This window comes from Argiope bruennichi, chromosome 10 (genome assembly GCF_947563725.1).
Source record: "Argiope bruennichi chromosome 10, qqArgBrue1.1, whole genome shotgun sequence".
NCBI lineage: Eukaryota > Metazoa > Arthropoda > Arachnida > Araneae > Araneidae > Argiope > Argiope bruennichi.
The window spans coordinates 75,742,860-75,767,808 of NC_079160.1; the positions used below are offsets into that span (position 1 = coordinate 75,742,860).

General features: G+C 31.3%; 1 protein-coding gene across 1 annotated transcript in view; it reads right to left on the minus strand.

Moving 5' to 3' along the window:
- Positions 1-2,588: 2,588 nt before the first annotated feature.
- Positions 2,589-24,949, minus strand: part of LOC129988810 (uncharacterized) — a 42,997-nt gene continuing 20,636 nt past the window's right edge. Inside the window, exons 4-7 of the mRNA XM_056097081.1 lie at positions 23,020-23,067; positions 14,766-14,800; positions 9,140-9,215; positions 2,589-4,462 (exon numbers count right to left, since the gene is read on the minus strand). Of these exons, the coding sequence (XP_055953056.1) occupies positions 4,178-4,462; positions 9,140-9,215; positions 14,766-14,800; positions 23,020-23,067 (444 nt within the window). The 3' untranslated portion in view covers positions 2,589-4,177. The remainder of the gene's footprint in view (positions 4,463-9,139; positions 9,216-14,765; positions 14,801-23,019; positions 23,068-24,949) is intronic.

Sequence of the window (24,949 nt, forward strand, 5' to 3'; positions counted from 1 at the left end):
AACAAATAATTCATAGGCTAGTAAAATGGGGAAAAATACACAGAATTCAGTTTAATGAAAAGAAAACAATTTAAATGCCTATTACATTTGGAAAACGTTTAAAATTAACAGATCCGCCTAACATAAAAATGGGCAATAACAGTATAAATGTGTCAAATAAAATTAAATACTTGGGAGTTACATGGGATAGTAAATTAACATTTACGTCTCATTTTAGTAAGGTCAAGAAAAAAGTGAATGCATTAACATATAAACTAGTGACAGTTGCGGAAAAATTTTATAGAAAAAGGAAATACCATCTAAGAAGAATCTACACTGGGGCCATTGAGCCCTTTGTTCTTTTCGGGCACGGAGCAAGGGGAAATAGGCTAAATCTAAAGAAAATCGGAGAAACATTTAATTCAATGCAACGGCGCCCTCTCATCGTTATATCTGGGGGATATAGAACCATTTCTACAGAAGCCCTTCAAGTGATAACGGGAATTTTGCCCGTTATCACTTTTGGACCTCAGAGCAACGGAAATATTCACTAAATTTCAAATAAGAATTACTAGTAATAAAGTTAAAATAGGAAACAAATGATTCAGCAAAAAAGATTATGAGTTGTATTTTGACAAGTTTGAAGAGCATCCTGCAGAATGGTTTATTCATGGTTTTCAAATTAAAATCGAAGATATGGATGGAATAGAAATTTTTACAGATGGTTCGAAAGAGGAAAATAAAGTAGGAGCTACAATAGTAGTATACTATTATGGGAACGAGATAGATAAAAGTCTTGTGAAATTATCGAACCATGCCACAAGTTTCCAAGCAGAAGTGCAAGCTTTAAAGATGGCCATTGAATATTGTGGAAGGGTGGAGGACGGACAGAAGTGCACAATTTTTTCAGATTCTCTGTCAGTCCTACAAATCATACAATCATCTCACAATTGTAATAAGGAAATATGAACGATAAAAGAAAAGATAAAAAGTGTAAAAACTAACAAGTGGATAGAGTTGAATTGGGTTAAAGCCCATATTGGGATATATGGTAATGAAAAGGCAGATCAACATGCAAAGTTGGCGGCACAGAAAGAGGGTGTTGATATGGTTGTCCCCAAATCAAATGGTGTCTTAAAATGGGAATTAAGAGAAGAAATAAAGTTGCAATGGTTTGACAAATGGTATATGTCCAAAAACGGAACAGTAACTTTCGATTTTATTCCTAATCCAGAAATAAAAATAAGAAGATACCATCCACTGATAATTCAACTTATATCAGGACATGGGAGATTCCCGGCATATTTCCAAAGATTTGGAAGAATGCAGGACAATAGATGCAGTTGTGGAGGAATTGGTACTGTTTTCCACTATTTAAAGGAAAGTATTGAAATCTTGGAGCTAAGAAAAAATCTGAAAATTATAAATAATGACTTCAGTACAGTACTGATTGTACCAGGTAGTCTTAAAACTCTGAAGGACATGATGTCAAAACTTTTCAGTTTTTTACCAACTATTTGAAAGTTTGTAGATAAGGTAGAAGGACAGTAATTGACCACTTTGTGGCAAATTACCTCGAAGAGAATGTCAGTTTGACAAATCGGTCAATGCAAGGATGGACAATGTTACAGATAGCAGTCGGCCACAACAAATCCTGTCAATACTATTACGTTCAATACTATTATGTTTTGTGGTGGCGAAGTGGTCGGCTGTACTCAAGAAGAAGAAGTCTACAGAAATCAAATCGTCTCCACAGTTACATACAGTTATTGCATTTTTAGATAAGATGCACAATTATGTTCATTACGTGACTGCACAAACTGACTCCAATATATATATATATATATATATATATATATATATATATATATATATATATATATATATATATATATATATATATATAAACATTTAAATTTCAATTAGGTTCTGCATTATTATTTTAAATTAGTTCCTGTTAACTTCATTCTAAAATGTTCTCGTATTTCCTGATCTGAAAATTATTTCTAACACGCGTTCCAAAAAGTGCTGACTTTTGTATTTCCCACACTCGGTGTGAAGAGATAAAAATCCCTAATGCTTAAGACATTCTTTTAAAGACACTGAAGATTCCCTTTTCTAAGTCTACATGTATATAAACAAAATTCTATCTAAATCTCAGAGTACAAGCATCTGCCGTTTTAGTATCACTTCTGTACAAATCGTGACACAGCGTAAAATAAATTGAAGAGAATTTCAAAAATTCCTTCTTTTCTTTTTCGGCCATACATCTGCCAGATTATGTTTACACACACACACACACACGCACACGCACGCACGCACGCACGCAAAGAAAGGACAAGATTTTAAATTAATAAATATTTGTATCAATTTATTTTTAATATTTAGCTGTTTTATTAAAGAAATAATAACTTTGCATAAATATATAATGCATAAAATATAAAATTTTAATCAAAAATTTCAATAAATAAATTATTTTAATAGCTCCACAATATACACTACTTTGAGTACAATAATAATAAAATAACACTTCAAAATAATCACTACAAATTCACATTTAAAGTGTATTAAGATTTTCTCAAAAGCTGAAAATATTAGATTTTTTTTTGTATGGAAGCCATTGTACAACAGAAGCTGTTACATAAATAATTAAGGAACTCAGAAAATTACATATGGTCATTTCAGATACAATTTATGGCAGCATTTAACTAAAAAAACAAATCTGAAATCAAAATGTTTTAATTTTATTTCTACTTAATCAAAATGAATTCGGTTATTGAGGTTATTTTAATAGAAAATTTAGAGGCTTTGTAAAAAAATTCGAATTGAAAACGCTCGAATGAACAGCTTTCAGTGTGTTTGAAAAAAGCTGTGTTCAATGAGAAACTGAAATCGAAAATTTATTTCGTAAACAACATTTTTCGAAAATAATTTATGACAATGGACACAGCTGTCTTCTAAAATCTATGTGAATAAGACACGCAACATTTATTGCGAAAATAAGTATACAACATTTTCCTAAGTTTTGATCATGAATTTTTTTCTGCTATCTAAAGATAAAGGAATTCCTTTTTTGCAATAAAATACTAATTGAATACTTTTTTTGCAATAAAATACTGATTGAATACTTTTTTGCAATCTAGAATAAGACACACAACAACTAATACAAAATCTAAAAGTGTGAGCTCTCTATGTGTTTGCTACATCAATTTACTAATGCAATATGGTGTGAAAGAGTAAATCTAGTTATGTGTTGTACTTTCTAGTCCTACTGCGGAAGGAAATAACAAATGGAGTTTTTAAAAAAAATGCATGACTATAAACAAATAATTTGATATCATATTGTTGTACTAAGATTATTGAAATATCTTCTAAAATATAATCAAGGATTTTTTTTTATTTGATAACTTTATATTCTCTTGTTTTCCTTTTTCACGGTTGTATCAGTTAATATCATAACAGTAATAACAACGGATAGATAAAGAATTCAAACGGATATTGCTTCGGTGAAATTTTCAAGAAATACATAATATTAAAGAACGTATTCTGAGAACTGTTCTCAAAAGATTACTGAAATAGTCCTTAAAGTATAATTGATGCTGTTTATCGTCTTCTGAAAACTTTGTATTCTTTTTTTACAGATGTACCATTTGGAATCGTAATAGTAATAACAATAAATAGTTAAAGGATTCAAACGGATATTGATTGCCTTGGTGAAGTTTTCAAGAAATACATAATATTGAAGAACGTATTCTGGTGACTGTCCTCAAAAGATTACCAAAATAGCTCTCAAAATATAATTAATGGCGTTTATCTGCTTCTGAAAACTTTATATTCTCTTGTTCCCTCTTCTAACGGTTCTACCAGTTGGAGTCGTAATATTAACAACGGATTGATAAAGAATTCACACAGTAACGACCTTGAATATTGAATGAAGAAGTATATGACTAGATGCATTCATCTGATCTAGTTATACCAAAATGAAGGAGTTTGTGACTAGATGCATTCATCTGATCTAGTTGTACCAAAATGAAGGAGTTTGTGACTAGATGCATTCATCTGATCTAGTTATACCAAAATGAAGGAGTTTGTGACTAGATGCATTCATCTGATCTAGTTGTACCAAAATGAAGGAGTTTGTGACTAGATGCATTCATCTGACTTAGTTGTACAAATAGGTACAGACTACAAATTTTCTTTAGTAATGGCCATTAGAACCACGACGTAGATCCACCCTCAGATGATTGTTGCTATCGCTTCTTGCCCAGGGGATGGATGTTTCCGACTGCATGGAATTCGAACGACTTTGACTTCGGGATCCCATAGCGGATCTGATGCTGGCAATCCTGGGGCTCTTCTTGATTCTTTCAATCAAATAGACTATAAAGGTGGCCAGCGACTCGAGGAAGTCCAGCAGCGCGATCAGAGACACTCCCAACCAGATGCCAACGAAGCCGCCAAGCAAACTGAATAATTCGATGCTCTGCAGAGAGAAAGACAGGAAAGAAAAGTATTTTCATCAATGCATGGGGAGAGACACAAAATTATTAGGAATTTGTTTTTCTAACTGTTTCGTCAGCAAAGGAGTAGAGACAATACAGTAGTCTGTTCTTTTTAAGAATAAGATGAAGTCGTATTTTTTGAGTGAATTTCTTGGCAATTTTGGAAATTCTTATTACATTTCTAAAAGATGCTTATTACCATTCATTGTGGTTCACAATGATAAAATTATTTAGCGAGGTTTTGGATAGTTTGTATAACTTTAAATTGTGTCCTGTTCTTGGCTCTTACCCAGTAATATTTGACAATGGATTTCAAGCTGAATTCCTGCGTTTTAGATCTCCGTCATTCGAAAAAATTATTTTTGATATTATATCTTTAAAACAAAAATTTACATGGAATTATATTACTAAGAAAAATTAAGAATATACATTAAGAATATAATAGAGTGGTCAAATTTCTCAGGAGTTTTAGAATTTTATTACTGACTGGTTTTTATTTTTAGAAAATTTGGCAATGAGAAGACATATGTTACTTAAATGCATAAAAATTATTTTCCGCTATATCCTGAAAATGCCCAAAAGCTGACGAGAACTCCCCCTCCCCCCAATATGTAAATGCGCATTGACATTTATAACGAATTGAAATGTTTATGTATTTTATGTTATGCTTTTATTTATACGTGTATACCAATTTATTGAATTTATATATAAATTTATATGTCATTACTATGATTATGATAAAAAAAAACCCATATGTTTAAAATAATGAGGAATTTAATTTTAAAGAAAACAATGAATCAATCACCCATTCCCAACCAGTGATCCGATTTCACTTCATACGAAATCTTTAGATATGTCATCAGTGATTGTTAGCTTTTCCCCTCTCCATTTTTGATAGAAATTGGAGGGGAAAAAAACCCTACACTATTACATTCTTTATAGAGAAATGTGTAAAATGTAAGAGTTTCCTGCCATAACCATTGAAATGACTTTACAAAATATTATATCGTATCAAAATTCTTAATCCTTTAAATACATCATAAATGGCTGCCTGCACCCTGCGACGTATTATTTTTGGCAAAAATAGAAAATATATTATTTCACTCTGTATATTCTATGGGGAAAAAACCATGACAGAATTTCCCAGTATCAATCGCTGTAACAGTGTTTTTTCATATAAAAACTTATGATTCTTAGATATATTATCAATGATTTCCTCTTTTCATAGCTGTCTCTGTTTGTAAGAAATTTTTTTAAAAAAAATACTCTCTCATGAATGCACCTTTCCTTATTCTGATTCTTCAGAAAGAACCATTATACTGATTTCGAAACTTTCTTTGTCCAGTTATTGAGATTGAGGGCCGTATTAATTTGCAATTCTCTCAAAAACAGAGGTGGAGGAGACCGATGGCCATTAATTATGTATCTAAGGATTATGACTTTAATAAGAAATAAAAATTTTCGAAATCGTTACAGTAGACGTTTTAATGTGTAATCATATAACTGGCGAAATGTGTGGAGATTTTTTCCCTACAAACATGAACATTGGTTAAGCGTTTTTGAGATTTTTCTAAAAAATGGATATGGTTTAGTTTAGTTATATTAACGTCCCGTTGTAAAGCAACACTAGGGCTATTTTTGGGACGGACCTCGTCATTTTGGACTGAGGTCAGATAATGAGGACGACACCTGAGCTGGCACCCGCCTCTCCACGCCACACCACATCAGCGGGAGGACGTTTGGCATGACGGATTTAACGTGCAACAGACGCCCTTACACGACGGTTTTTCGGTGGAATCGGGTCTTGAACCTGAAACCCTACGGCTCACAAGCCGAAACCTTACCACAAGGCCACCGCGACCACTGAAATGGATATGGGGGAAGGCATGTAAGCATTGATGGTCCACTTAGGATCACTACTTTTATGTGAAGCAAATATAAAGGAAGTCGATACTGTAGTAAAATCGGTAGAGGATGATGAGATGTCTAGATGATCTCTGCAAGAATGATAATTAATTGCGTAATAATAAGCATCAGTCCATACACTAATATATTCAGTAGGTTCCGTAGGAATCATATCAGAGAGAAATAGAGTCAATAAAACTATAAAACCTTCCACCATTAATGTGCCAAACAAACAAAAACCTGCTTAATTTTTCTTATATCTGAGGTGCTCACAGGTAAGACCATGCTCTGTCAAAACATGCGGGGTGGTTAAATGATAGCCATCCTACCAGCATATGTTAGGGAACTAAATTTGAGTCCTAAGATTCATCACCGGTTACGGTAAAATTCTTCCCATAGATGGCATGTACCATAACTGAAATTGAACCCCTATTTACATATTCGACAATCTCTAAATCACGTACTTGTAGTACCTCGTCGTGGAAGTATTTTAAAAAAGTTAAGCTGTTTAGACATTTCTCCCAATTTTCCTTCAGTATGCTCCTTGAGGGAGATCTTCTTTACTTTGAGAAAAATCACTAATAACAATAGCCAGTAGCTGGTAATATAAAGCCAAGAACATGTCTACGTGTAAGCAAGTTATAAACCAATTAGGGATTGCAATACCGGACCAAAATTTCAATACCGGTATTCGGTATTTTTTAAATCTTAATACCGGGATACCGGTTTTAATACCGGTATTAGAAATTTTAGAAAAAGAAAGAAAACACAGGTGTTTCTTTATTTTATTTGCCAGTTTTGTTAGAGAGTGTAAATATCACAAAAAATAATTTGTAACTTATAAATTATAGCAGTATATAATCACAAAAAAGTAAAGGAATATCTTATTTATTTAAATCGCAAGAAAAGAGTAAATATCACTATTCAGTCTGTGGTACTATTACAAATTTTTGAAATGTGATCTTAAAAAACATAATTCATCAATTGTACTGTCATTAAGCCTGAAAAGTAATTTTGTGTAAAAATTACCAGCTGTCGAAAACGCTCTTTCGGCATCTACGCTAGGTGGTGGTACTGTTAGCAATGCGTGATATATTTTTTTCAAGTATTTACCTCTAAATCCTTCATCTTCAAATAAATCGATTTCTCGTCGGATGGTTTTGGATATAGCTGATTTCTGTATTGTATTTTGTTTCGTTGAATTTTTTTTTATTTATCGCTAATTCTAATTTTTGTTCAAAAGATAATTCCTTTTCACTATCGACAGTAATGACATCATAATCTTCGATAATTGAACCGAATTCTGAATGTGGATAGGTTTGTGGGTAAAATGTTTTAAGAAAATTTACTCTAAACTTAATCAGATTTGAGTTGGTTATTTTCTTTTCTTCTTTTTCATTTTCATTTTTAAAATCATTATAATTATGTAAATACCATAAGACATTTTCTATTTAGGTATGCCTTTCTTCTGTGCGATTTTTCAATGTAATATATAATTCTTTAGATATTGATGTGGGCTGTTCTTTCAGTGACTGCAACATGAAATTTATTGTTGCATTAGCTGTTAATAAATTAGAATCTCTCCGACATAATACCTCAATAGTGAGTTTTATTGGAAGTAGAGCTGATATAGTTCTGGATATTAAGTCGAATTCACTATCTGAAAAATTAATTTACAGGTTTAAGTCGATTATTGCTTTTTGGATTGGATTTCTCAGTTTCAAAAATCGTTACATGATTAGGAGTAAACTGTTCCAACGTGTTTTAGAATCTAATATTAACATATATTCTGTTTTATTTTCAGTTAGTATATATTTTAGTAATATATCCTTTTTTTTATAGGGGAACGTTTAAATATCTTAACGACTTTTCGAACTTTATAAATTATTGGAAGCAATTCTTGATAGGTTAATATTTTATCCTCATTAGTAATATCTTCTTCAACAATTACATTTTCAATATCACTCTCACTCTTACTCTCATCAAAGTTGGAATCCGAAGTTTCTATATACTCAGTATTTGCATTCTTCTGTTCTTTATTTTTTTGGTATAATACATCTATTACTCCTAATTGAATTCCATGTGCATAGCACAACTGCTGATTTGCACCCATCAGCTTTCCAACTTTTTTCATAATTGTTGCTCCATCAGTCGTTACGGATACTATATTCTCTTTCAGGGATAATCCATGTTTCGTTAATTTAGATTTAATCAATTAATCAAGCCATTAATTAGCTAATTAATTTCGCCCGTTTGGGAGACATAAAAACAAAAACGTATGCTATTTTGTCATGTTGGCGATCTCTGAACATATAGTGGAGACAATTTTAAAAATTTCTAGTAAATACCGAAAAACCGGTATTTAAACTTGTGAATACCGGTATTACAAAATTGTACAAATGGCTCAAAATACCGGTATTCGGTATCCCGGTATACCGGTATTGCAATCCCTAAAACCAATCTTTGCTTTTACTGTTTTCAGAATTAGGTAACATGGGAAGGGGGAGTGTAGATTGTGACAAACCATTCACTAATCTCACTTTTATGGTGCACTTTTTTAATAATCCGCGCATGCATGTATCTTTGACTTCAAGAGTGGTGACGGAAGTCAGTTATTTGTGTAGTTATTTTAATATGATGATATAACCTTCTATTGTTGACTGTCCCTAAGAAAGCATGAAAAAATAATTTTTACTGAGCATCAATCGCCCTGGAAGGTTTGTATAATATAACAAGCAAGAAAAGTAAATTACCTCATATTTAGCTCTGTATCTGTAAACGTTCACCTGAGTTCTTTTGAAGAGGATCAGAAGCATCGCAGTTTTGTTCCTGAAAAGAAAAACCACTCACGTGGACACATGAGAAAGTCCAATTTCAGAAAAAGAATAAAATAGAGAACTGCAACAATTAAGGAATATCTTCATTCTCATTACATAAATATTCTATATTTTCGAAATAAACAATTTTTATAAATTTTTTGACGTATAATTTTTTAAAAGTTTATTTGGTATACTTTTATTTTACTTCAATAAAAGGAATTCAAGTCGGTTGTTAAGTTTGAAATAATGGCAATTTATACATTTTTTTTCTTCTTATAAATAAGGAACGTCAAGGAAAAATCACAAAATATCTTACACATGATGATTTAAAATTTTCTCATTAAATGATGCCTTAAAAATATTTATTTGGTGAGAGTGAGATATACTATTTGATTTATATTTGAATTGCATCATAACTCCAAACTAAATGTAGAAGAATATAACTTATATTTGAGGAAATTCTTATAATACAGCTAATTTCATAAATATCAAATGAACTATCTTAGTTTAACTTTAGCATACATTGTTCATTTTGCATATGATGATGATTACATTCAGAACTGTAGAGAAAGAGAACAGCAAGAGATTTTTGATAATGTAGGCATCATTCTTAGGACCAAAAAAGAAAAATTAGTCTGTTTATGCCATTTTAAAAGTCAAATATAATGAAAGGGCGAACAAATAATATATGAGCCACCGATAATAATATATGTACAACCACCAATTTTCATTATCAAAGATAGATAGATAGAAACAACCTAGATTTCAGACACGATATCAAACGACCACATTGGCTTCACCGGAGCTAAATTTTGCTGTTATATATTCGTTCAAAAATAATTTCAATCTAAGATGGACTTGCACCATTTTCAAAATAAACAGATTTTCAATACTGTTAAGAGCTAAAACTGCCATCTCCAAAATACTAGAATCTGATTTTTTTTTTTACTTTAAATTGTTTACGCATAAAAAGGTCATAACAAGTTTTATCTATAACTACCATTATCTAATTTTTTTTTCAAAAATGAACTTGCCCCACTTTCAAAATAAATGGCTCATATGGATATAATTAGATGCGGATCTGATGTGGGCCTTATTAGATGCAGATTTGAATATATCTAGTTATTTACAGTTCTAAATAGATTCAGATGTAATTAGATGCAGTTCTGATGCGGGCCTAATAAGATGCAGACCTGATTCAGATATAATTAGATGCAGTTCTATTTAGATCCGGATGTCATGCGCGCTTAATTAGATGCAGGACCGATGCTGGCATAATTAGATGCAAACCTGATTCCGATCTAATTAGATGCAAACCTGATGCAGATTTAGATATGGATCTAATTAGATGTAGATCTGATGGGAGGGGGCCAATTAGTTCCAGGTCTAATTAGATGCTGTTCTATTTAGATGTGGATCTAATTAGATGCAGATCTAATTAAACCAAGTTATATGCAGGCCTAATTAGATGCAGGTCTGATGCAGGCCTAATTAGATGCAGGTCTGATGCAGGCCTAATTAGATGCAGGTCTAAATAGAGCTAGTTACATGCAGTTCTAATTAGATGCAGTCTGATTCGGGCCTAATCAGATGCTGACCTGATTCAGTTCTATTTAGATGTGGATCTAATTAGATGCAGTTCTGATGCGGGTCTAATTAGATGCAGACCTGATTCAGATCTAATTAGATGCAGGCCTGTTGCAGATCTATTTAGATATGTATCTAATTAGATGCATATCTGTTGAATATATATTTAGATATGCATCTAATTAGATGCAGATCTGATGCAGGCCTAATTAGATGCCGTTCTATTAAAAAACGGATTTAATTTGATGTAGATATGACGCGAGCCTAATTAGTTGCAGATCTGATTTGATCCATTTACATGCAGTTCTAATTAGATGCAGACCTGATTCCGATCAAATTAGATGCAGTTCTATTTAGATGCATATTTGATGCGGGCCTAATTAGATGCACACCTAATGCATATATTTAGATATGGATCTAATTAAATGCAGATCTGAAGCAGGCCTAATTAAATGCAGTTCTATTTAGAAGCGGATCTAATTTGATGCAGATTTAAATATATCTAGTTACTTGCAAGTCTAAATGGATGCAGATGTAATTAGATGCAGGTCTGATGCGGGTTTAATTAGACTCAGCTCTATTTAGATGCGGGCCTAACTGGATGCAGTTTTATTTTGATGCATTAAAATCAAAATTAAGATATACTTTTTATTATTTATGAAACACTGTACAACCACCGATTTTCATTATCAAAGATGGATAGATAGAAACACCCTAGATTTCAGACACGATATAAGCCGTTTATTGTGAAAATGGGGCAAGTCCATTTTTTGTTATTGCGAGATATTTAAAGGTTTGCATTTTAATAAATTTAAAAATATTGGTAAGTATTAATAGATAAATTTTTTTTGTATTTTGTGGTACCGGATAATGTAAGTTTATAATCCAATAGTGAGTAATAAAAAATAAGAGTTTTATTATAACTAAATGGACTTGCCTCACTTTCAAAATTTATGAATTATTGTAAACGTTCATTTAACTGGGAAATATTTCAGTTGCATCAGCCTTATTTTAATAATAAAAAAATACTATTCAAATTTTTATAAATATTTAATCATCTGATAAAAAGTGAAACAAAACAAAGAATATTCTTGTAGACATAATAACATAAAAAACACAATACAGTTTTATTAAGAATTTGAATGAAATTATACATTTTCAGTTTATACGTAGGTATAATTAAATTGAATTTTATTCAGGATTTAGCATTTTAAAATGTTCATGATGAACGGGAGGTATATATGGTAATAAATCCATCATGTCTTTGTATTTTTCGGATGCAATAAATCTTCTTTTTTCATACATACATTTTGTATGGTGCATCCTTTGTAAATTAGATCCAGCACATAGTTAACCAATTCACGGTTTTTCCAACGATATTTTTCTTTTTTTTTTAAAATCGCTTTCTCCAGATGTTGGGTTGAAAATAAATATCCGCGTTTCATTTGATGTTCTAAAAATTTATTATGTTTTCGATTATTTCGTATTACTTTAGAGTAATCCTTTGGAATATACAAGGAAATGGTTTTCCGGATTACCATTTCTACCACTCCAAAATCACGATAGTTTGTTAAAACTAAATGTCCTGACAATAAAAATTTGTGATCAATGATATTTTTTTCACTGTCACTGGACTGAACAATCGGTATTGGAAGAAAACATATTATTATCGAAACACAAAATTAAGATACACTTTTTGTTTATGAAATAATGTACAGCCACCTATTTTCAATATCAAAGATAGATAGATTAAAACAGCCTAGATTTCAGACATGATATCAAACGGCCACATTGGCTTCACCATACAGCAATCGGAGCTAAATTGTGCCGTAATATATTCGGTCAAAAATAATTTCAATCTAAGACGGACTTGCACCACTTTGAAAATAAACAGATTTTTAATATTGTTAAGAGCTAAAACTTTCATCTCCAAAATACTAGAATCTTATTATTAGTTTTTTTTTTAATTTAAATTGTTTACGCATAAAAAAGATCATAACGAGTTTTATCTATACTACCAGTACCTCTATTTTTTTTCAAAAATGGACTTGCCCCACTTTCAAAATAAACGACTCATATGCTGGATCAGATTTACAAGGGATGCACCATATAAAATGTTCTACAAAACTTCGATAGATCGAGATGCTGAATTTAAAATTATCGATTTGCCACCACAACGAGGAAGACCAAGTGATTTCAGAAATATAAAATTATCTTTTATGTATGAAAAAAAGGAGACCTATTACATCTGAAAAATGCAAGGAAAGGATGGATTTATTACCATATATACCTCCCGTTCATCATGACATTTTAAAATGTTAAATGCTGAATAAAATTGAATTTAATTATACCTGCGTATAAACTGAAAATGTATAATTTCATTCAAATTCTTAATAAAACTGTATTGTTTTTTGTTATGTTATATTTTCTACAAGAATACTCTCTGTTTTGTTTGCACTTTTTATCAAATGAATAAATAATTGTAAATTTTTGAATAGCATTTTGTTTTTATTATTAAAAAAACAGACTATTGTAACTGAAATACTATTTCCCAATTAAATGAACGTTTACAATAATTCATTAATTTTGAAAGTGAGGCAAGTCCATTTAGTTATAATAAAACTCTTATTTTTTTAGTCAGCACTGTAAACACTATTGAATTATAAACTTAGAATTATCCGGTACCACAAAATACAAAAAATATATCTATTAATACGTACCAATATTTTTAAATGTATTGAAATGCAAACCTTTAAATATCTCGCAATAACAAAAAATGGACTTGGCCCCATTTTCAAAATAAACGGCTCATATGTCCTGGGAGACATTTACCATTTAAATAATGGATGAAAACTGGGGAAGAACTAACTATATCATATCCTGGATATCACTTACTTTCGCTGAAAACATTACATCAGAGAACAGAAAGAATGTCGAATTGGCTATGATGATTCCCTCCCCCTCCCCTCCGCTCTCCTTATCAAATTTGTTCTAATCTTCCATTTAGTCGCAATATTTAATAAATATGCCTTTTTCTCCAAAAAACAATTTTTTTTCATTGATTTTTCATTAAAATTGGCTATATACAAAATTTCACTTGCAACCGTACAAAATGAATGCTTCTCAAACAATATTTGTTTTGTTTGCTTATTGCAACTTATTGTTTCTATTCAATATGGCGATTATTTGGCGAGTATTTTAACATTTGGTGAAAATTTCGCTAAGTTGGCGGTGAGACAGTACTCAAATCTTAAGTCTAACCAATTGTGAATTACGGAAGGTTAGAGCATGAAAGAGATACAAAAGCATTTATTACATTTCGGTAAACCTGACAGTAATTTTCTCTTTTTGCCATTGCATTAAATTTTTTTCCCCCTTTTTTTTTTTTCATTTTAGATATTTTTGATTTCGAAAAAAAAAAATACCCTCACATGAAAGGAATTACGCTTACTTGTTTCTGAACGCGATAATTCAAAATTGCCACTATGGTAAATCTAGAACACATACTATATGCTTTTTAAATAAACCTTCATTAGTCCATTTAGTTAAATGGGCTTACCTCTGTTCTGATTTTGCAAAATCCCAGATTTTTGGTTGATTTTGCAATATTTGCATATAAAATGAAATATACTTCTTGTAAATGTAACTCAAAATCGATTTCGTTGACTTTATTTGAGAAAATATGCGGATTTCCTCAAAAGCACCAGAATAATTAGAGAACTAATGCATTATTGATAATTAAAAATAACATTAGATACAAATTAATATTTATTTAATTTTATACTTTTTCGTTTTATTAATACACTTATTTATTTATTTATTTTTAGACTACAGCATTAGCAGTGCCTATATAATTGTTACACTTTGGATCAGGGTCTCTTAAGATCTTAGGCTCTAGATGTTTTGGAAGTCTTGCCATTTCATAATTATGCACTGCTTTTACATGTAACTAAATGATTGATGCTATTCTTACCAATTTCTTTTCACAGAGTAGCCTTCCATTGAATCCTGGAGGAAAACAATAAAATGAAATCAAGATGTGAATATAACAGTTACACTTCATTATCGACTGTCGAATATCGACAAATGAACGTTTGAACTAATTCAGCAAATTCCATCAAAAAGTCTACAGATGTAAAGCAAAAAGTGAGGGCCAGGAGCATAAGATTTTTAGAGATATAATGAAGGTTGGAAAAAATATGAAAAAGCAGCTGAATTATTTTTTTTTCTTATCAATCATTGGAAAATGTGTAGATTTTTAATAAATATTCTCAAATAAAACATTTTATATGTTGCATAGACGCATTCATTTACCTATATTATATGATTTTCATATATTCATATTTTTATCATATTTATTAAACATAACAACAATTAAAAATCTTAAGTGAAGTTGCCACAAATTTGTAGATGAAACACGAATTATAATTTCGAAAGAATCAATAAAGCATTAAAGTAAAATTCATTAAAAAAGTTTATACATTCCTTTTGTTTTCATTTGCATGAATTATTCTCTTATTTTTTAATATTTACTACACAAACAATTTCTTAACAATAAATTTAAAAATTATTAATACATTTAACAGAATTTCTTATAGGATATAATTAGCCATTTAAGTCCAAAGTAACTTTTCCGAACCGCGTCAGTTGTAGATGGCCGACAGCATGCGTTTCGTTCGGACAGCATCAGTTATCAGCGAATTTCAATATAGAATTTTTAAAAAATTATTCTTCTGTTAATAAATTTTAAATATTGTAGTCGCCAAAAACTATTTTTTAAATGCATATAGTCTTTTTGCAGCTTTACACAGCTCTTCTGCCGTCAGCATATCGATAACAGTGAAAATCGCAAGCTGAATGAATATGATGCTAAAACAGACAAATTATTTTAGAAATATATCTCAAAATTAAAATATACGAGTGGTACCAACAGAAAGCATTTAAATTTTCTGAAAAGAATTATTAGCGTCGCTCGTATATCGCAGAAAGCTTTCTGACTAATTGACAATGATATAATTGTACAATTAATCTCTTAAACTGAAAATATAGCTGGCTTCACTTCATTTTAGATGACGATAGAAGTAAAAAAGTTATTCAATCAAATTTATTTAATTTGTAAATCACAATAAATATTCATAATCGCTGTGGCGTTATCGTCGTTTTTCTACTGCCTGAAGAGGCATGCTTTTACCAAATGACAAGAAAAAAGGCATCTAGGGTATATTGGTCCATTGAGCTTTTTGTTCTGTAGCCTGTTTTATCAAGGCGTGATCCTTGATCTGAAGGTTCTTAAAAATTTACTATATTAATTCCGTTTCAATTTCAAATATATTAAAAACAAAAATGTGACTATGGTTTGTAACTAAATAGCCATTTATTTGATGATACTGCTTAAATATCTATACCTTACGCTTAAAACTGAAACGCACACCTTTTGTGCTAATTAAATGAATAATTTAAAGGAAGTAAAATAAAATATTATTTAAATATACATATGTTTTTTTTTATTATATTAATTTGGATATTATTTATACAACTGAATTTTTTATATTTCTTAAATACATGGAGGATAAATGAAAAATATTTTTTATATATTATAAAACAATGAAAAGTATCCATGTAAGCGAGAAGTGTGATGTTTAGTTTAGTTATATTAACGTCCCGTTTTAAGGCAACACTAGGGCTGGCGAGAAGTGTGATGTCAATTGGCTTGCGAAATTCTATTGCTGGAAGACGCTAGTTTGCAAACTTACAAAACATCTATGATTTCTCCTCATTAATTATTTCATTAGGTATATATTTTCATTGGGCCTAAAGTGCTGCTGAAGTTCTATGTTACTGCTTTGAGAAAGCCTCAAATACTCTGTTGTTGTTATTTATGGCATTTGGCATAAACAAGCCAGTTAATGAAGTCAGCGATTTTAAGCCGATTTGCGCATTAACTTCTGAGGGTAACGGCTCCCTGACGGCCTGAAAACAGAAGTTTGATTTCCAGCTCATATGAAAATGACACTCACACACTCGCTTGCATAATCCCTTTTTTACAGGGAGGGTCACTTTCACGAGCCTCACAGATAGAACACAGGGTTAAGAACAACCATACCCAAACCAGGAGTCGAACCCGGATCACGCGATAGACGCGTTTCCTCTAGGCCAGGACGTCGGCCCAAATACTTTACACCAGGACATTTATATTTGTTAAATGACTTTGAATTCGACTATGAGGCAAAAGCTAAACTCCTCCTAACATATGCACCTAGGTCTGCACATTTGACACACAGATGTATTTTTTCTTGACTTTTGGTGAAAGCGTCTTCTTAAATTTTTCAGTGCAGAAGTAGAAAAAGAATTACTGATAACAGAACAGAATGATAACAGTAGGTTATTTCTCGTAAAGTTAATTTTATGATAATTTTCTGTGTTTTTTCAAAATGCCGGCAGATTATCTCTATCTTCACTTAAATTACATCACATATCATTCCGCCACTAGTAAATATTCCTAATCACGCACAAATCACCAAAAATTACACCATTAATAGAGTCTTAGAACGTTTTTGTATTTAAATTTTCGCATTTCTTTGTAATTTAATGAAAATTTCTGTTGGAGTTATTATTTCAAAGCGAATTGGTAAAAAGAATCAACAGATTCATTATATCTTTAGCCTTTTATTAAACGGGGAATATTACAAATGGGGGTTTAAGAAATAAGAAAAGTATGCAGTTTTTTTTTAATGATACATGGAAGACTCTTTTATCAAACTATAAGTTATTAGTATAGTCAGAGCAAACAATGATTATAATATATCACAAAGAGCTGTTCAATAAATAACGAATTAAAGATATTACAAAGTATCATCTTATCGGGTAATACTAATAAAGTAAGAAAGGATCAATTAATGACTTCATTTCTTTTTTACAATGGCTTCAGAGAAATTTTCATAGAAATGAGATGGCTAATGACATGGGCAGTGTGGGATAAAAGTAGGAAAACAAAATAACTGAAAGCCTCATCCAAATTTGTCATTATGCTTTCAGCAGGTATTGAAGAATAAACTATAGAATGAGTTCTGAGTACAGAAACAGAGGTAGAGATATGTTGTAAAAAATAGTGATATCATGACAAGTCAAGGCAACTCGAAAAAAATGTAAAGTAAATTCTAGTCTCTAATACGAAACATGGCATCTTTAATTTTGGTTCTTTTTTTATTTTAAAAATATATTTGTAATTAAAAAGCAGCGATAACTTGTACTTAAAAACAATGTTTATTAACATTGTTTCATTGCAACGTGCATGAATATATAAAATAATTTTTAAAAAATAAAAAGTATTGTTGCAAATTATTCTTAGAAATAATTTGAAAGATTATTAATAAAAAAAAATTGTACGGACATAAAAATTGAAATTTTTTTCCCCCTCTTAATTTGCATAAAATAGTTTTTGCGCAACAAAATATTCGAAGTTGTTGAGAGAAAAAAAATTTAAACTTTAGTTAATTTTCAATTAAAAAAAAACTAAGTGGGACTATTGGCTCGTTATTTATTAAACATCTCTTATATTGTACTCCACATATTTTTGCAGAATAATTTGTATAGAATACATTTCTCAAAACAATTGGGGAATTACATGACTTGGCATATGGAATACCAATGAGGAACGTTTTATTTATTGATATATAAGTTACATGCAACCAATTTTGAGAAAAGAGAATTATGCTTGGAATAAAGAATACTTTAAATTTAAATGATTAAAGTTTAAATAAGGAGGACAAATAAAAAGTGAGTACTTTGTGTTACCAGCTTGGTCTGGAAAATGAATAAAAAAATTATTTCTTAAATTAAAATTAGATTTAGGCAGATTTTTCTTGACAAAAATTGTTTGATGATGATCCTATCGGAAAGTATCGATTTCGCCATTTGACCAATACACAAAAAAATTCGCCACCGAATATCGTCCTTCATATAATTCCTTTTTTAGTTAAGCTGCACCATCTGAGACCTATCTAAGTCCGCTTTCTGAAGGGCACACAGTGGTCCATTATGAAATAGTTAAAAAAAATTTAATTTACAAGATATGTAGCAATATTATGAAATTAGTCTAGCGATTTGAACAATTCAGTTATTCTATTAAGAATACCCATCAAAATGCATAGTTTGAAAAGATTGAAGGTCATTCGTATTCGTTTGTATCAGCCACTTGTCATATTTATTTGTTCTCTTCTGTATTACAATGCTATGCTGAAGCTTTGATTTACCATATACAAACTATCGCATGTAGGTCGAGGTTGTAATTAGGATGTAATAGTCCGATGGAAGATTAGAAAATAATAATGATAACTATCATATTCGATCCATTGTTGACCTTACGATGATTAATACAAAACGCGTTTGTGTGTATATGATATGCCATATACAAATGATCACATGCCGCTCGAGGTAGTAATCAGGGCGTAATAGTCTAATAAAAAATCAAAGCACATAGCCACATATCCGATCCATTGTTGACCTTACGATGATTAATACAAAACGCGTTTGTGTGTATATGATATGCCATATATAAATGATTATATACTGCTCGAAGTAATAATCAGGACGTAATAATCCGATGAAAGATCGAAGCACATAGCCACATATCCGATCCATTGTTGACCTTACGATGATTAATACAAAACGCGTTTGTGTGTATATGATATGCCATATACAAAAGATCACATGCCACTCGAGGTAGTAATCAGGACGTAATAGTCCGATGAAAGATCAAAGAACATAGCCATATATCCGATCCATTGTTGATCTTACGATGATTAATACAAAACGCGTTTGTGTGTATATGATATGCCATATACAAATGATCACATGCCGCTCGAGGTAGTAATCAGGGCGTAATAGTCCGATGAAAGATCGAAGCACATAGCCACATATCCGATCCATTGTTGACCTTACGATGATTAATACAAAACGCGTTTGTGTGTATATGATATGCCATATATAAATGATTATATACTGCTCGAAGTAATAATCAGGACGTAATAATCCGATGAAAGATCAAAGCACATAGCCACATATCCCATCCATTGTTGACCTTACAATGATTAATACAAAACGCGTTTGTGTGTATATGATATGCCATATATAAATGATTATATACTGCTCGAAGTAATAATCAGGACGTAATAATCCGATGAAAGATCAATGAACATAGCCACATATCCGATCCATTGTTGATCTTACGATGATTAATACAAAACGCGTTTGTGTGTATATGATATGCCATATACAAATGATCACATGCCGCTCGAGGTAGTAATCAGGGCGTAATAGTCCGATGAAAGATCAATGAACATAGCCACATATCCGATCCATTGTTGACCTTACAATGATTAATACAAAACGCGTTTGTGTGTATATGATATGCCATATATAAATGATTATATACTGCTCGAAGTAATAATCAGGACGTAATAATCCGATGAAAGATCGAAGCACATAGCCACATATCCGATCCATTGTTGACCTTACAATGATTAATACAAAACGCGTTTGTGTGTATATGATATGCCATATATAAATGATTATATACTGCTAGAATTAATAATCAGGACGTAATAATCCGATGAAAGATCAATGAACATAGCCACATATCCGATCCATTGTTGATCTTACGCTGATTAATACAAAACGCGTTTGTGTGTATATGATATGCCATATACAAATGATCACATGCCGCTCGAGGTAGTAATCAGGGCGTAATAGTCCGATGAAAGATCAATGAACATAGCCACATATCCGATCCATTGTTGACCTTACAATGATTAATACAAAACGCGTTTGTGTGTATATGATATGCCATATATAAATAATTATATACTGCTCGAAGTAATAATCAGGACGTAATAGTCTAATAAAAAATCAAAGCACATAGCCACATATCCGATCCATTGTTGACCTTACGATGATTAATACAAAACGCGTTTGTGTGTATATGATATGCCATATATAAATGATTATATACTGCTCGAAGTAATAATCAGGACGTAATAATCCGATGAAAGATCGAAGCACATAGCCACATATCCCATCCATTGTTGACCTTACAATGATTAATACAAAACGCGTTTGTGTGTATATGATATGCCATATATAAATGATTATATACTGCTCGAAGTAATAATCCGATGAAAGATCAATGAACATAGCCACATATCCGATCCATTGTTCATCTTACGATGATTAATACAAAACGCGTATGTGTGTATATGATATGCCATATACAAATGATCACATGCCACTCGAGGTAGTAATCAGGACGTAATAGTCCGATGAAAGATCGAAGCACATAGCCACATATCCGATCCATTGTTGATCTTACGATGATTAATACAAAACGCGTTTGTGTGTATATGATATGCCATATACAAATGATCACATGCCGCTCGAGGTAGTAATCAGGGCGTAATAGTCTAATAAAAAATCAAAGCACATAGCCACATATCCGATCCATTGTTGACCTTACGATGATTAATACAAAACGCGTTTGTGTGTATATGATATGCCATATATAAATGATTATATACTGCTCGAAGTAATAATCAGGACGTAATAATCCGATGAAAGATCGAAGCACATAGCCACATATCCGATCCATTGTTGACCTTACAATGATTAATACAAAACGCGTTTGTGTGTATATGATATGCCATATATAAATGATTATATACTGCTCGAAGTAATGATCAGAACGTAATAATCCGATGAAAGATCGAAGCACATAGCCACATATCCGATCCATTGTTGACCTTACGATGATTAATACAAAACGCGTTTGTTGTGTATAATATATGCCATATACAAATGATCACATGCCGCTCGAGGTAGTAATCAGGACGTAATAGTCTAATAAAAAATCAAAGCACATAGCCACATATCCCATCCATTGTTGACCTTACGATGATTAATACAAAACGCGTTTGTGTGTATATGATATGCCATATATAAATGATTATATACTGCTCGAAGTAATAATCAGGACGTAATAATCCGATGAAAGATCGAAGCACATAGCCACTTACCCGATCCATTGTTGACCTTACGATGATTAATACAAAACGCGTTTGTTGTGTATAATATATGCCATATACAAATGATCACATGCCGCTCGAGGTAGTAATCAGGACGTAATAGTCTAATAAAAAATCAAAGCACATAGCCACATATCCCATCCATTGTTGACCTTACGATGATTAATACAAAACGCGTTTGTGTGTATATGATATGCCATATATAAATGATTATATACTGCTCGAAGTAATAATCAGAACGTAATAATCCGATGAAAGATCGAAGCACATAGACACATATCCGATCCATTGTTGACCTTACGATGATTAATACAAAACGCGTTTGTTGTGTATAATATATGCCATATACAAATGATCACATGCCGCTCGAGGTAGTAATCAGGACGTAATAGTCTAATAAAAAATCAAAGCACATAGCCACATATCCCATCCATTGTTGACCTTACAATGATTAATACAAAACGCGTTTGTGTGTATATGATATGCCATATATAAATGATTATATACTGCTCGAAGTAATAATCAGGACGTAATAATCCGATGAAAGATCAATGAACATAGCCACATATCCGATCCATTGTTGACCTTACGATGATTAATACAAAACGCGTTTGTATGTATATGATATGCCATATACAAACAATCGTATGCAGCTCGAGGCATTAAACAGGGCATAGCAGGCAGAAAGGTAGACTATTATACCCAATACGCCTATGGCTACGTCGAAAATTAATACAAAATGAGCTTTTCTGTATATGAATACGAAATACACACGCAAACGATTTCATATGTTGCCACAAGTAGCAACCACAGTGTATAATAGGCAGACTGATTTATAGAACAATCAGACCTAATACACCGTTTGACCACTACGATGCTTAATATAAATCAACTATGCTACTTACGAAAAAGAAAGAGATAAAACTAGGAAATATTTTCATTATTTTAAACAAATTAATAAATAAATTGGCAATCAAAAGTCATCATTACCCCTTAATTGTTTTGAGCAATGTATTTATTAAATAAATACAATTTTTTCAACAAATGAGAAATAAAAAAAAATTAGCAAAGTTTCATACTGTTACTGATTTTTGGAAATTGCTTGTACCAGTCTTACGTCTAAATGATTTAATATGGTATTTTTCAACTTACCATTAAGGGCGGTGTATCTTTATATTCAGAACCATCACTCCAGTTTTCCTGAATGGACGATTAAAATATATAAAAAGAATTCTGATTAATCCAATTGCAGTTTGGCCACCAACAAATATCACTAAACCGAAAATCACGTAATTAAAATGAAGACAACTTTCGTAAGAAACTTCTTCAAGGAATGGTGAACTCGTATGATTTTTCTTTTGAAAACATTAGAAAGTATTTGAATAAGTTCTAAATGTTAATAAGCCTAATGATTATTTATTTATTTTAAACTTCTGCCAGTATTTAATAGTAAAATATGATAATTCAACCTACGAAATCTGTCATTTCAATGTCACTTTGTTGTAGAATAATTTCCGATTGTCAACAAGTTTGACTATTGCAGTTACAGCAATTTCAGAATAAAAATTTTTTTTTTTTTTCTTTTCGAAATACAATGATGATATCGTATACCATAATATTTCTTCGTCTCTTTTAATGAAAATCCAAGTAAATGCCATAAATCTAAGATCAACCATTAAAGTCGGTAATAGGCTGAAGTTAAAATAGGAACTGTAGGAACAATTGTATCTTGTTTTGGTGTAGCGATTGCTTGTTAGTTGGTATTGTTTCATTTGATTTTGAAATAGGTTTCTCATGTTCATTTTGATTAGCAATAATAATTTTTGCGATAAAACTCCGTTTTTTTTATACGGCTTATATGTTTTCTCATTATTACCATTATCATTTTTGAAGAATTTGTAAATATCGAAGTCATTTATTCACCTTTAAAAAATCTGTGTAAAAACAATTGAATCTACCTATCTTCTACTTCACGAAAGTTGTTGACAAATCGTTGCCAGAAATTCTTCAAATCATGAAAAATTTCGCTAAAAAAATTTTAAAAAGCAATGACTTGAGAGAAAAGTTCATATTTTTGTTCTTATAATTTTGTTTTATATTTGATAATTAATTTGAAGAAATGTGATATTTTTTCATCACATTTGCAGCGAAACGAATGTTTTTGAAGTTCCAATATTTCTTATTGGCGGCACTTTAACTTTCAAAAGAGAGGCTTTAATCAGAGGAAGAAATTCATATCCTTGCAATAACAACGTATTATTTCAGCTTTTGGCGAGTAATATGAAACATTTGGTAGATTCTCGCCGATTAAGCAAAAAACGAGCGAAGTGAAAATTGCAGCTCCGAATTAGGGCGAGCAGCCGTGATGCAGAATCCCAACCAATCCAATGTGGCCAATCACTGAAGATAAATTAAGTATTGTTTGCCGAAGAACTATAAAACCCTCCGCGCTTTTGCGCATGCGTTAGGATGAGTTTAATTCGGCAAAATAGGGGTGAGAGGAAAGAGGAAAGGAGGAGATGTTTACAGTTAACAATAAAGCAAATTCCGGACATAAATCCCTTAGTGAGAGAGAATCGTCGGAAAGTGGTCGTCTCAGGATTTTGAAGCGCACAGTAGTTTTGACGAAAACTTTTTGCTGGAACTTTAAAAAATATAAATAAACATAAAATTAAAAAATAAATAAATAAACAGGAATAAAGGAGAAAAATAAGAAAGAATCAGAAATGAAATAAATTTAGAGAATAAAATAAGTAAATAAAGACAGGAAGAAAAATGTCGATATAAATGTCTGTATAAATATAAATACAAACATGATATAACAAAATATGAGAAGTATACAGAAACTAAGTTCTGTTTCTAGTTTTTGCCAACGTAGCCCTGCGTTCATGCGCGTTCACTAACTGATTCATTGGCACATAACAGAAGTCATTTTTAGATTGTTGAGTGTTTCTTTGGCTACATGTTGAGTGTTTAAAAGGATTTTAAAAAAGTTGAATAGCTTTTCGCATGCGATTTACGTTCTGTCATCCATTTTCTTAATATCAGAAATAAAGAACAATTGAAACTCACAGATAAATTT